The 14,918-nt window shown below is 37.0% G+C and overlaps 1 protein-coding gene across 1 annotated transcript in view; it reads right to left on the minus strand.

The window, feature by feature from the left end:
- cfap299 (cilia and flagella associated protein 299) overlaps window positions 1-11,073 on the minus strand; it is a 91,890-nt gene extending 80,817 nt beyond the window's left edge. The window contains 3 exon segments of the mRNA XM_042487771.1: window positions 4,994-5,145; window positions 10,968-11,030; window positions 11,032-11,073. Of these exon segments, the coding sequence (XP_042343705.1) occupies window positions 4,994-5,145; window positions 10,968-11,030; window positions 11,032-11,073 (257 nt within the window).
- Between the last annotated feature and the right edge of the window lie 3,845 nt (window positions 11,074-14,918).

Here is a 14,918-nt window from a genome sequence, read left to right on the forward strand (position 1 = left end):
TTGTCAACTTAGCATTGAAAGGTGCTGTATAAAAAAAAACTTTATTTTTATTTAGATTATTATTATTATTATTATTATTATTATTATTATTATTATTTTGTAGGTTTTTTAAACCCTTTTTTCTTTTGCTAATTTTCAGATAATTCCATGGTAACTTGTAACTTCTCCGCATGTTTTAAAAGACATCAAGAGAAGTTTCTTAGGATTCACAGTATTTTTAAAAATTTCCCGTTAACATGCTATAATCAATCATTTGTCTAGAACAGGATCAAATTTAATGTAAAGTGTTTTCCTTTTGAAAGAACATAAACCCTAGCTGCTGGTTAATGACCTTGGAGAGGATTCAAAAACCACTAGCTGCTGTCCAGCCAGCTCTGAACAACACACTGTAAAACTGTTGTGAGTGATGTCTTTCCCAGCAATGTCCGATTATTAACGGAGCATTTTCACCCGTCAGCTGCAGATCGCTGATGAAAAACAAGCTACTCTATAATTGATAATGGCAAAAATCCCATACAAGTGAGCCAAAAGGGGCTATTTTCAGACTGTTTTGTATTTGAACCAAATATTTCATTTCATGTCTCCCTGTTATTATAATGACCTGGGCAGATGGAAAACAACTAAACCGGGCACAAAACATCTCCTCTTGTTGTTTCAAAGTGATGTTTTTTGGAACGTGGTTCCTATCAAATTCAATATAAAAAGGCAGAACGGAAACAAATCTGCTCCCTTATTACACTTGTAGTGTTGACATCCATTAAACACATGAGCATGGTTAATATAAAGTTACAACGGTTTTGCTAAATCCAGTCCAAATGTGGCTTTGTAATGGTTTCAGAAAAAAATTAAAGGAACATTCAGCTGAAAATGTGTTATTTGAATATCGAATATTCTTCAGTACACTTGAAAGGCGGCTCTGAAAGCGGACCTGAAAACTCATGACCCTTAGCTGAGTCCTGCCCTCAAACAGAAACTGACCAATCATAGCGCAGCATCAGCCAGCTTAAACGCCGGGTCCAACAGCTTTATGACACAGACATTCATGCAATCGTTTCAGAATTTCTTCATTTCAAGGAGATATACATTAAACATTACATCCTAGATAAAATGTCTAAGTTAGCACTTCTCTGTGATGCAGGCTAGGATACTGAAGGTAAACTCAATGTATACATATACTGCTTTTTGCTTTTTAATGATTGAGGAGACGACAGCTGACTTTGGTTTTTTTTATGTTTTGTTTTTTCTTTTAAATGCATGTGTGTCTTTTTGAATAATTCAACGTCCCCTCTCTAAACTCAAAGGTTTTTGTGGATCTATGAACGTAGCACAGAAGGAGCTCTCTGAGTTTCTAGAAACCTCAGCAACAGTTTTTTACTCACATGTGGATAACTGATCTGTCGATCATTCAGAAATGATCAGATCAGATCAGATTGTTATATGAGAGGAAAAGCTGTGACAAGTAAATGCAGACTTTTAGACCGTACAGAAAAAAGTAGTGAAGTTTCAATCCCCCTGACGTGTTGATGCTCCATCTGTGCCCAGAGTATGCTCTGTACACCAAGAGACGCAACGCATACCCGAACTGTATGCATATTTCAACAGTGCTCCTAATAAAGAGTCCAGCTCCAAAAATAGAAAATCTATTTATGGAAATGAATATGTGGAAAAACGTTTGACCCAATGAAGACAGAAAAGACACAATATATTAAAAAATAAATTAATAAATACATTTACTTAAAAAAAACTGTAAATTGACAGTGAAAGTTGTCCTGAAATAAGGCACTTACAAGTAGTAATAACACAAAACCTGGCCAATAAATGAATATGAATTAACATGAATATAAATTGGACTTAAAAAGATAAAAGCTGTGGACAAATGTCAAAATAAAGGAATCAGATTAAAGTACCCAATGACTGTCATTTAACTTAACCATATGGTGTCTCTCTTATGTATGTGCAGTGCCTTCTTTTTTTAAAAATATTTATTTATTTATTTGGTTTGTATGCTTGTGTATTGAAAAAATCCGAATAAAATGGGTTTTTTTTAAAAAGAAAAGGTTTTATGAATACGTAGATGCTTAATTTTACGGTTGTTGTAAATCCAAACTGACAGACACAAAAAAAGCAGCCTACAAACTTTTCACAGCCATATTTCAAACCTATTCCTTTAAAATCACTTTAACTTAAAGTTGTCAATGTGGAGTCTCTGATAACATCGCCAGGACCCCTTACGACCAGCCTCTGAACCAGTCTCTTCGTGGATGTAGATCTTGGAGCCGGAACAGACCACTGTGTATATAACATCCCCATGTTCCCGTACAACATTTCCCTGGGTCCTGTTGGGACAAGATAAAAGGCTTTGTGGCCTAATATCACTGTAACTGCAGGTGTGGAGGCTCCCATTTCACCAGTGTCACTGATGTTCACAGACGTTTGGGGGAGGAAGGGAGGGGGGGACAACTGCGAGACATCTGCACGTTTGGATAAGCATCTGAGGGTTCAATCAAATTCAACACCTAGCAGGTAAATGTTTGGATACATCCAAAACCTTGTGTGTGTGTGTGTGTATGTGTGGAGTCTGTTCTGGCTCGTCATCAAAGGAGATACCACAACCACACGGCTTTATCAAGCCTGAGAACAATATCTGTGTGATCATTTTCCACAGGGGAGCGGGGGGGCAGTTTATAGGGGACTCCAGTTTGTAGTTTTGTCGTTCCGCTTGTTTACGTTAACCAGTTTTATTTGAATTCAGACAGATGGGCAGGCCGTGTTCAAATAGGAGCCTTGTTCATATAGGACACAGACTTGATGGATTACTCTCATTTATGGTGTCTTTTGTAAAAATGCAATCATAAAGGATAATATCAGCTGCTCAAACCACTACCACAACCGGATACAGCTATAAAAGATTCAGATTTTACGACCTGTCATGCCTTGATTAGCAGACCAGAACTTGAGCCAAAAAAAGCATTTTACATTTTCCTCGAGATACCACAGCTGCCGATCAATGCAGGACGACAGAAACATGTCTCTAAAATACAAAGATGTTGTGAACTGTATTGTATATATTAAAAATTTAGCTCACTCCTCGATAGAGCTGGTTCATTGTGATGCTTGAAGTCACAAGATTGCTGACAGGCCATTGTAGGACGTAAACAGCAGTCTACATTAGTCAACAAGCAATTTTTCTATTAGCAATCTCAGACCCATCAGCTATCGATCTGATGACAATTTTGCTTCTAGGGCTAAGTGTTGCTTCTCTTTTGTTCTCCACATCGACTGTTTACCTCCATGCAACCAAAGGCTGCTCAAATTCATTGTCCGTAACCGCTTGTCTCAAGGATGGCGGGGCCTGGAGCCTATCCCAGCTGACATTGGGCAAGAGGCAGCGTGCACCCTGGACGGGTCGCCAGCCGATCGCAGGGCTGACACATAGAGACTGACAAACATTCATAATTTCGAGTCACCGACCTACATGTCTTTGAAATGTGGGAGGAAGCGGGAGAGCATTCGGAGAAAACCTACACTGACACGGGAAGAACATGCAAACTCTGCACAACCTTGCCCCAACCCAGGTTCGAACCTGTTGCTGCAGGGCAACAACGCTAACCACTACACCACCGTGCCGCCCCTACTCAAACATGACTGGTCAACACTACTCGAACTATAACTATACTATATACTATACTATATACTATAACAAATGAAAACCAGAATGCTTCTGTGTCAACGCCTTGTTCCACTGACAACAGATTGTGCATTTATATGCAGATATCCATTAGCTGAACAACAAAAAAAAAAGATTGCCAGCTTTCTGATAATCAATTAATCTTTTTTTCTTTTTTTGTCCCCTCTTTAATTTCAGAGTTTTTTGCAGTTTTTTCCCCTCAGCAGCAGTTTGTGAGTTGTTTGGTGGATAATAATTCATCAGTCGATCCATTCATAACTGATCTGATCCGATCAGATCAATGGATGAAAGGAGCAGCTGCTGTGAATGAGTGCAAACTCTTAGAATAAACAGTTAAGTTACACTTTTATGGTGCACCCATAGCTCACCTGCTAGAGCGCGTGCCCCGTGTACAAAAGCTATGTCCGTGCTGCAGCAGCCGTTGGTTTGATTCTGGCTTTGACCCTTTTCTGCTTGTAATCTCCTCTCTCTCCATGTCACCTATGGGAAATGTCCTATAAACTATAATATTTTAAGAAATTACCTTTCAGGTAATTTCTTGTTTTTTTTAGGCTTTTTGGCACATTTCCAGGTGATTTTCTTGTGCTCAGGTCATTTCCTCTTTTGTTGCTCATTACTTTCTTCCCATGTTTTTGAAATAAATAAAAAAAAACAGTTTGCATAGGTTTTAAAGGGTTAAAAATATAATTTGATAGTATTTTCCATCTTTGCTGAGTAAAAGTTTTGTGTGAAAGGAATTTAAAGCCGGTTCCATACAGACGCCTGTCCCAAATATAAGCCTGATGAGGTCAATGATTTAAGCAAAGTTTTACAGTCAAGTTTTTAAAAAGTTGTGGATAATTAAAAGCTGCACTTTTATCATATATTTTCACATAAATACTGCCTGAGATATTAGATCTGGTCTGGAAGTGAAAGTGGCTCAGGCGTCACAGCACTTGTACAGAAACGGATGCACGGAGAGCTCCCAGCCTCCACCACAACAAACTAAGGAGAAGATATATGATCACTCTTCTTATACATTATTCTTTCACACTGAATGAGAAGTGAATACAATGAACCACAGAACACACACAGAGGCAGAGACCTGGAGAGGAACTCTTCTCCTCCTCGCCACACTAACTGACTGACTCCAAAATCCGCTGACCACATTCAGACTTCAAAACAGCCAGATGCAATCTTCACAATTTAACAAAACCTCCTGGTATTCTAGCATTTGAGCGGTGGTTGGTGTGAATTTGTCTCCCCTGTTAGTCATGCGGACAACAGCTCAGTGAGCATGGTGGGTCGGGTGAGAATTTAACTCACATTGGTCGGCTCCTGCTGTACAAAGTGTTGCTCTTCGCAGCCTCTGCAGCCTGTGTAGCCTGTGCAGCTGCCTTCTTCTCCTCAAATTCCTCCCTGCTCAGGACTGTGCCCTTGTGGCCGTGCTCCACCAGCTTGCGGGCCAACTCCCTGCTCTGCGAGAGAAAAGAAAAGGAGAGGAGTCAGGCGGGGAGAGGGGAAATGGCCTGCAGTCAGGGCTGGAGATTGTCAGATCTTGTCAGACTTGACTTTTGGCACGGTGAGCCGTGAATACTCTGATCTATTTTTTCACTGCTCTTCTTGGACACCACTTCAGGAGAGCTATTTTTTATTACTATTAAATGTCAGAAAGTAGTGAAAAATGCCTAATACAATTTCCCTAAGCTCAGGGTGACGTCCTTTTGCTTGTTCCGTCTGCCAAACAGCCCCCAACCTACCAATATTCAATTTACAGTGATATAAAACAGAGAACAGCAGCATATCCGCACATTTTAGAGGCTGGAACCAGACAATATTCGGCCCATTTACTTGACAAATGATTTAAACAATTAATTTCATTTCCAGCTGTGATCATGACACCAAAACCAGGTGTTTTTTAGCAAGGCATTGGTAGCATTTCCAACAGCATTTGCAATAGTATCTGTCTGCGGCAACTGTGCCCCCTAAAACAGGTGTTTTATAGTCAGACATCAGCAGCATTTCCAACAATTGTGACACCAAAATAGAGTGTGTTTTTAGAAAATATTGGTGGCGTTTCCAGTGACCATTGTTGTACCAAAGCGGGGTATTTTTTAGCAAGACTGGCTACATTTCCAGCAATGACTGTGCAACCATAACCAAGAATATTTTTAGTGAGACATTGGCGGCATTTCTAGCGACGATCATGCACCAAAACTGGGTTATGTTTCCAAGACATCGGCAGTATTTCCAAGTATATTTGTGCCACCATAACCAAGTAATTTATAGCGAGACACTGGCTGCAATCCTTGCAAAGATTTTCCATCAAAACCGACCGATTTTTGCAAGACACTGGCGACATTACTGGCACCTGTCGTGACAACAAAACCAGGCACCTTTTAGCAACACATTGGTGGCATTTCCAGTGGCCATTGTAATACCAAAACAGGGTATTTTTTTAGCAAGACATTGGCTACATTTCCGGTAACAACTGTGCATCAACATCAGCATCACTGACAGTCATGTTTCTGCCACCATCGAGTATGTTTTAGCCAGACATTGGTGACATTTCCAGCAGAGTTTGTGCAACAAAAACTGGCTCTCTCTAGCAAGACAGATTTCAAACAGTAATTACGCTACCAAATCTGGCTGTTTTTTACAAGACATCAGCAGCATTTTACAGCTGTGTTTGTGCCACCAAAAACTGGAATTTTTAACAAGACTTCAACCAAATTCCAAGCAACAAGTTTTACCAAAATTGGGTGTTTTTTTAGTGAGACATCTACTTTCCAACAGTGATTATGACACGAAAATCTTGTATTTTTGAGATGTCAGCTGCATTTCCAGCAAAGATTGTGCCACCGAAGCTGGGTATCTTTTAGTACAAATTAGTGTCATTTCCAGCAGAAGTGTGTTTTTAAGCGTGACATCAACAGCCATTTTTTGTGCCTAAATCAAACCACATGTTAACCACAGAACTGTTAAAACACTTGAGACACTTAAAGTTTTAACATACCCCAAACATAACATACAAATGTTACATGCCAGGATGCCAAAATTTATTCTGACAATTGGGTTAACTTCTGATAAATGAAATTTGAAACTTTGGCAGCCAGTGAAATTTAGGGTTTTCACACCAGTCTGGCCTTTAGTTTTAATTTGTTATTTAAATTCCCTTCCCAAAATTTGGAAATGGTATAGATTCAAGAAGGTTCATTGTCATTCAAAAACATGAGACAAACATGAAAGGGAACATAACTAAGTATGTAGGTCCCCGTAAAAGCAGTATCTTTGGAAACTTACTCCTGTTTTAGTATTTTTAATCTGCTTCCACTTGGTACTTTCACTCAAATGTTGTCTGTACCGTGGTGTTAAATCCATAACTTATTTTTGTCATTTTGTATGTAGTCTGAAACATGCCTCTTTTGAGAATGAGACCCCATGTCTCAGTGAGATTACCTGTACAAAAAACGGTTAAATAAAATAAATAAAAATGAAATAAGATTTTAAAATTTAAAACTAATAGAAGCAACAAATAAATACAAAGAAATAAACAATAAAATAAAAGACTAAGCAATGATGAAAACAAAAAAAATTTAACAGCATAAATTATTATTAATAAATTCAAGTATAAATATTCAAGTGTTATTGCATATAAAAGAGTGTGTAGTTTGTGGCTGTTATTGCAGAAGAAAGTTAAGTAAAAAGTGAAATAGAGTTAAATATTTTAGGTTTAGTGTGATTTTGTGGCTACAAACAGGTCCATTCCTCTCTAAGTGTGTGTGCGTGTGTCAGTGCCTCTGCAGGGATTGTTAGCTACATTATTCCAATCACCGTGTGCGGACCTGCCGTCATTAAAGCCAAGCCATAAAGTCATCATCTGAAAACCAAATCTTGCTGTCAAATCCTGTGGCTTGTCAGATCAAAGCTCCGGCCACATGTCCTCCTACCCAAAATCCCAGCAGCCGGGGCTGTGTCCGCACCCGAGAGGAAAAGTTATATTTTCCTCCGACTTTGATGTGGCTCACCAGAAATGAGTCTCAGACATTTGCCGGTCCTAAAATTGGCCTGAAAATCATTGTCTTCATTTTCAAGGCTCATTGAATAAGTCTATTTGAATGAGCTGCTTCTTTCGGTTGACACACCACGACCTCTAATACACACAAATATCTATCCTGGCAAACTGACCTTGTAATATAACACTCTTCACTGTTCTGAGTTCTTAGCCATAGTGTGACAAGTCCTGAATAAGAAGGAAATTTATAATTAGCTGATTTATCAGAAGTTGAGCCTTATCAGCAGGACTGCACAGGTTAGATGACCTGGGCTGACTGTGGTGTCACAACACAGGGGTGAGTGAGTTTGATAGTGATTGACTGCAGCTGATTATCAGGTCAGATATGAGCTGTTCTCCTCTCTGTGTGGACACAGGTGTTCAAACAAAGCGGCCCACTCCAGCCGCTCAGCATATCATTAGCAAGTGTGCCATCTGCTGGGCGAGAGCAGGAAGGTCCATTTCTGAGGAGCAGGTACAATTCAAGCACATGTAGAACTGTTTGTGTACCAGTTAAGAGAAGTTTTAATACAGGACTCCACATTTAAGTAAGGTTAGAGCACAGCACACTTGCCTTATGTTTTTAATAAGAGGGTGGATCTATAAAAAAAATCATAAAGTCAAATCATAATCATAGATATTTTTTCACATACACCACCTCCTTTTTAACCCTTTGAAACCTGGATTGACATCACTTCGCTTGCTTGTGTTAAGACACCTTCATAAGTATTTAACTCTCAAATTTGAGAAAATTGGTTTGCTTTCTTTGAAAAACATAGAATAAAAGGCAATGAGAAATGTACAAAAATCTCCCTTTATAATTATCATGATAATACATTTAAAATGATTTTTTACAGAATTCTTATGATTTTAAGATCCCCCCCCCGCAGTTGCAAAGAGCAGCGTGACAAGAAATGCCCTGCTAACTGTAATAAATTAATAGGGGTAAAAATCACCAGTTTCATCATGATGCGATAGAATATCAATACTTTGGACAACAATACTATATTTGCTGATATCACAAAGTCTACCATGATACGATTTCGATTCAATTTTGGGAGCTGCGATTGATATGAGCTGATATTATTTCATTCATTTAACACAGTCGGTTACAGGAGAAGCTGCCACCCCTTTCTTTGCTTTTGGCCAGAAAAGATAAAAACAATATGTATGTAACTGGAAATAATTAAAACTGGTTCATTCTGTTTGGAAACACTTTCTGGAAAAAAAATGTTTTCATTGTAAATCACACCATGATCTTTCTTCCTGAACCTTCAGGGCTGTCTGACATGAGGACAAACTTTTCCAAAATCAATAATAACTATCAAGGATCATAGACAAAGCAACTGTCTTTTGTAGGTCACATTTCCCCACATATACAACATGCTAATGTTAGTAGCATAAGCCGATGGCATGTTACATTGCAGAAATTAGCTTAGCGGCTAGCGGACTTTCCTCTACTCTATGACTTAAACACTTTACTATTATTTATGCTTTCACTCACTCACCGCTATTTAAGTCCCTGCATCTCCTAACAGAACTGCGCGGATGGCTTTCAGTCTTATATGCACGTTTTTTCAGTCAACATTGCTGAAACAGAGCAGCTAACGAAACGTTACCAAGAAGTCAGTGATGCGACCCGGAAGGTACACTTCCTGTTTCCTCAGTACGGCTTTTGTTTACATATCACGTGCGCCTTCTCTTGACTCGTAGTTTCTCCTAAAACAAAACATTTACACACTCATGATTTATTCCGGAGTAAATAATAGTAATATTTCCTCATCATCTTTCTCTCAGCTGCTCACCATCATCTGCCGGACGCTGTGTGACGTGACACAGACTTTCAAAATAAGGGCGCGCTGGAAAGCGGATGATCTGGATTTTTACACTTTACATCCATGTTACGTGATCGTTGCTCATTTAATCGATTTATCTATGCAGATCGATGGATCGTTACACCCTTGTAAATTGATGGATTTTGATTTTTTTTAATCAAGGGAAAATGCCCAGACAACTACATATTTATAATAATTACAATTATACATTTTAATTATCTTTTATTCATTCGTTCAGTAGCGGTAACAGGGGTCTGGAGACTATCCCAGGTGAGATAAGGCGAGAGGCAGGGTATACCAGGTTACCATACTATGGCAGGGCTTAATTATTTTAGAGAATTTCTATGATATGACTTTTAAGCATTTTTTTTAATTTCCCGTTATGTCATTATTGTTATTATTATTGTTATTTATCATTATTGTTATTATTATTAGGAGTAGTAGTAGTAATATATTATTTATTTATTTTGTTAATGAATGGGGGGGGGGGTGTTTTTGTGGATTTCTGGCTTTTTTCAGGTGATTTTCTGATACTTTTTATTTTGTTATTATTATAAAATTCAATGACTGGGTGAGGTATGATAAAAATAAATATATTTATATACCGGTATATAATATATGTATTTTTAAATGAGGGTTGGTGATAGCTGTTTGATAAGGCCAAAGTTTAAACCCCTATCACCACACTAGATAATCACTGCCACCTAGCGTCCGACCAAACGCACTACACCAAACAAAACTTGACAAGGCCAGCTTTACTGCCACTATAAATATACTCCTTTATAACAGCAAGAGTTAATGTGCGCTAATAACAACTGCCAAGAAAACAACTGCAATTTTAAACTGAAAAAAAAAAGACTCAATTTAAGCTTATTTGCCACCGAATAGGTCATTTCGTGTATCAGGACGACCACACGCCAGATTCCATTCATTTTTTTGCCAAGTGTATTATATTCTTCACCGGCAAGAGAGGCATAGCTCGAAAATGTCTATAAAATCCACTAAACAATCTTAAACATATGATTTTTAATACGGCATGTTTAATTTAGTAAACGGCGAATACATTTATTACAAGTCAACGTTAAAAATCGTGTTTCCTACTTCCTACCGTCCTCACAACGCTGCGGTCTCGACAGCAACAAATCCGAACAAAATGATGTGTCATTATCAATAACAACGAGTTGTTGAATTTTGTTACAAGCCGAATTACAAATGAAAACTAGTTGATTTTGAAAAGACTAAGTTATTTTTAATAAGTTTCTCTGTTACATTATATTTAACGATTACCTTAAACTAACAGTTTAGTGAACGCGGTTCTGAAGTCGTGTGCAAAACAGACAAGTACGGAACTGGGGAAGAGTTAGCTAACGCTACAGGGCTAAAGTCAGTAGTTGGTACCAAAATGACTCACGTTTAAGTAAAACAAGTCCATTGGCGTGACTTTGGAGTCGAGATAATCTTCGTAGAGTTTAAAACTGTGTCACTGAATCGTGGAAACGAGCGGTGGTGAGCTCCATCTTAACGCTTTCTCTGTTGTAAAAGATTGCTACCATAGCAACCGCCATATAAAGTTTGGCGGCTCATTACAGGAAGCGGAAGACAACACGGCTCACGCCCCCCAAACACAGCAAAACACAAGCACGTAAAATAAATAATTGAATAAATAAATAAATAAATAAATAAATAAATAAATAAAAAATAAATAAAAATCATACAAGACACGTGAGCAAAAAAAAACAAACAAAAAAACAACAATATTCAAACTTCTCGTATCACTCTGCGTCAAAATTCGCTTTTCAAAATCAAGCTTTAAAAAAACGTATGCATTAATATTATTTTCTACTTTCACAGATTTAATTTTCAGTCCTAATCATAAACATCAAATATTCATTTATTTTCAGGAAAAAAAAGAATGAAGAATAATGAATATAAAATGAATTATTTTCAATATACCACATGCTATGTTTGTTTTTGATTGTTTGTTCTTATCACAGCCTGGTATATGTCAGTGATTAGCTGCAACATTTACTTTTATTTATTCATTTATTTATTTATGTATTTATTTATTTATTTATTTATTGTGAGGCGTCAACTACTCATTCATGCCACCCTGCACACCAAATACACAAAGTCAGAATCAGGCTATAAAAAGTATTATAGATTATTATTATTTTCTAAATAAATAAAATAATACAAGACACGTGAGCAAAACAACAATAAAATAAAATAAAATATTTGTTTATTTTCAGAATTTTAATCCTTCAAATGCCAGGTTTTTGTCACTATTTTCATTGTAATGATAATGTAATGAAAATGGTAAAATAAAGAGGAAAAAACAACGACAAAATAAATCATACTTGATATATGATATACAATATGGTATTTTTTTATTTAATAAAAAATGTAAATGTATCATCTTAGCATCACTACTTTTATCATTACGGCATACAAAACATACTGATATAATTTCTTTTACCAAATATATAATGGACTAACATTAGAAATATGGAATTAAAAACGGTGAATATTTATCCTCTTTTTTATTTCATAGAAAATGTAAATTTATCATGTTAGCATCATTCATTGTAATACAAAAAGCCAGCTCAGCCATTAAACATTGTTTTAGACGGTAAAAAAATCATACTTGTGGATATTTTTGTCACTGTAAAATTAATGGATAACATTAAATGTTTCATTTAACAACAATGAATGATCAGAAGTTCATTTATATCTTAGCAAATAGTCAATTTTAGTTTGATTAGCTTAGCTTCATTACCTTTACCACTGAAGGTCAGATCAACCATTTGGTAGAGCATGTTTTTAAATATTATTTGACAATTATGAGATTTTTATTTTTGTATAAAGTTACATAAATTTACTCATTAAGACCTCTGAAAGTATAAGATGTCGAATAAATACGCCTGCCTTTGAAAATCCCTCCACACAGAGCCCTCATGCCTCATGATTTTTTTTTTTTCTGTTTAAAGACACAGCGACATCTAGTGGATATTTTTAGCATAACAAAGCTAAACCGAATGGCAGAGATGGCTCAATCAGGTTGAGTTAAATTCGACACATTTTTCATTAAGATGTAGTGACGCAAAATATGCACCACCAAACCACTGAGCAGGCTTTAAAGGGATATGAACTCTATACTGAGCCTAAATCTGGAATAATGTACGAGATGACAGAGTTATTAAGTCCCATGATGTCAGTCCCTAAATCTTGGCAAATCTACACTATTTGGCACCTCTACTGACTGTAAAATACAGAATAAATGTTCAGTGGGAATGTCCTCGGCTCCATTAACAAAAATACTGTGACTCTTGGCTGTCATTATCATCTTTTACTATCATTTTGTTTAATTTTCTCATACAGCATGACTTTTAATGGCTCTGCACTGACGTCCATGGAAAGTGAGGTAATGATTTAAAATTTTCTTATGAGCGTGCCTTCATGCAACGGCCATGTAAGTTATGGCCGACCTGAGCGCAAGCAGGCAGACAAGTAAGACAAAGGGAGGCAGCTGGCAGGCGAGTGAGCAGGGATGGCGAGGGAACCTGCTCCTTCAAGATCGGCTTCAAATGAAGACTGTCACGCAAGCTGCATCACATTTCTGAGGTCACTAAGTGTTTTCTTACCTAGAAATAAAGACCTGCTTCATTATTTAACAGCAGCATAAATAATAAATGCACAACTTGTTCTTATCCTGTGTAGAACAAGCTTTTTCATGGCGATTTGTCTCTTTCCTTCTCTGACTCATGTTACCTGATTTTCTAATGATTTCATGAAATAATTTCAGTCATGTTTAAGGTCTTCTTTATGCAGCACTTTTGCAAATTATACTTATTAGAATTATAGAGTTTTTTTCTCTTAATCCTTGACAGAATGACAAATATATAGGCAGCATTGAGAGTAGTTAACAAAAGGTTGTGATTTCAATAACTAGCTTTGTTTTTCACAGCTGTTTGAGAGCCCTTAGTGAATCTCTTAACTTCATTATAAGTGAACTATTGCCTTACAAAGAGACATTTCATGGTAGTGATTTCAGTAGCTTGCTCATTTATGAGCAAACCAATTCTCATGTGTTTGTGACATCCTGTCGCAACTTTCACAGCTGTTACTTAACGGGAAAAATGTCCTCAGAAATTCCCTTAACATTAATATCACTGACTTATTGCCTTCAAAGTGCACATTTCAAGGTCCTGATTTCACTACCTTTCACTACCATTCTCAAATATATTGACGTCAAAGCACTTCTTACATGTATGTAACATCCTATCACAATTTTCACAGCTGTTAGTTTTTGGAAAAGAGATCTCAGAAAATCCCTTAGCATCAGCATCCCTTATCAGTGAAGAGTTGCCTTAAATATACACAGTTAAAGGTTGTGATTTCAGTAGCTTGCTCATTTATGAACATATTGACATCCAACTACTTCTCATGTGTCTGTGACATCCTGTCACAACTGTCACAGTTGTTAGTTAAAAAAAAGCCCTTAGTGAAATTTAGCATCACTATCAGTCACCTATTGACTTCAGCACATTTCAAGGTTGTGATTTCGGTACCTTAGTGAATCTCTTAGCATTGTTATCAGTGACCTAATACCTTAAAAACACACATTTCAAGGTTGTGATTTCAGAAGCTTTCTCATTTATGAACATGTTGACATCAAACAACTTCTCATGTGTCTGTGACATCTTATCACGACTTTCACAGGTGTTTTGTGGAAAAGAGACTGAGCATTCATTAAAAGAAGGTAGTCTCTTCAAACTCGTCAAACATAAACACATCAGAAACTCTTTGATTCCTTGAGGAAAGTGCTGCTTGCTGCAGCCATTTACCCAAATACAACGCAATACATCAACTGATATATTTATTTTTAATAGTCTTATTACATAAAAACTCTTTGTACATAAGTTTTTGTTAAAAAAAAAAAACAAAACTCTGGTAGAAAAAATATTTCTTTGGGATGTGAGAACCAAACAACATGATGACATCACAGAGGATCATTAAAAAAACAAACAGTTAAAAAGAGCCGCGGAGCATTTCACTTTGCCTGGACGAAGACAAAAACACTGGGTAACACACTGTGAGTGTGTGTGTGTGTGTGTGTGTGTTATAACCTGTGCATTAACCTTATAATAGAAGTCTTTAGCATTTAACAGAAGATATTTGTTCTTCCCCGACTCTTTTGTTGTAATCTTCACCCACGAGGTTTTGTCTTCATTTTTGGGGGCTGCTCTAAAATTTCTTTAAAGGAATTTTTGTCTGCTTTTTCACACCAAAACAGGTTTTTTTTTTTTTTTGCAAAACATCAGCAGCAACGACAGTAAAACCAAAATCTGGTATTTTAGGCCCA

The sequence above is a fragment of the Plectropomus leopardus genome, chromosome 6 (assembly GCF_008729295.1).
Source record: "Plectropomus leopardus isolate mb chromosome 6, YSFRI_Pleo_2.0, whole genome shotgun sequence".
NCBI lineage: Eukaryota > Metazoa > Chordata > Actinopteri > Perciformes > Serranidae > Plectropomus > Plectropomus leopardus.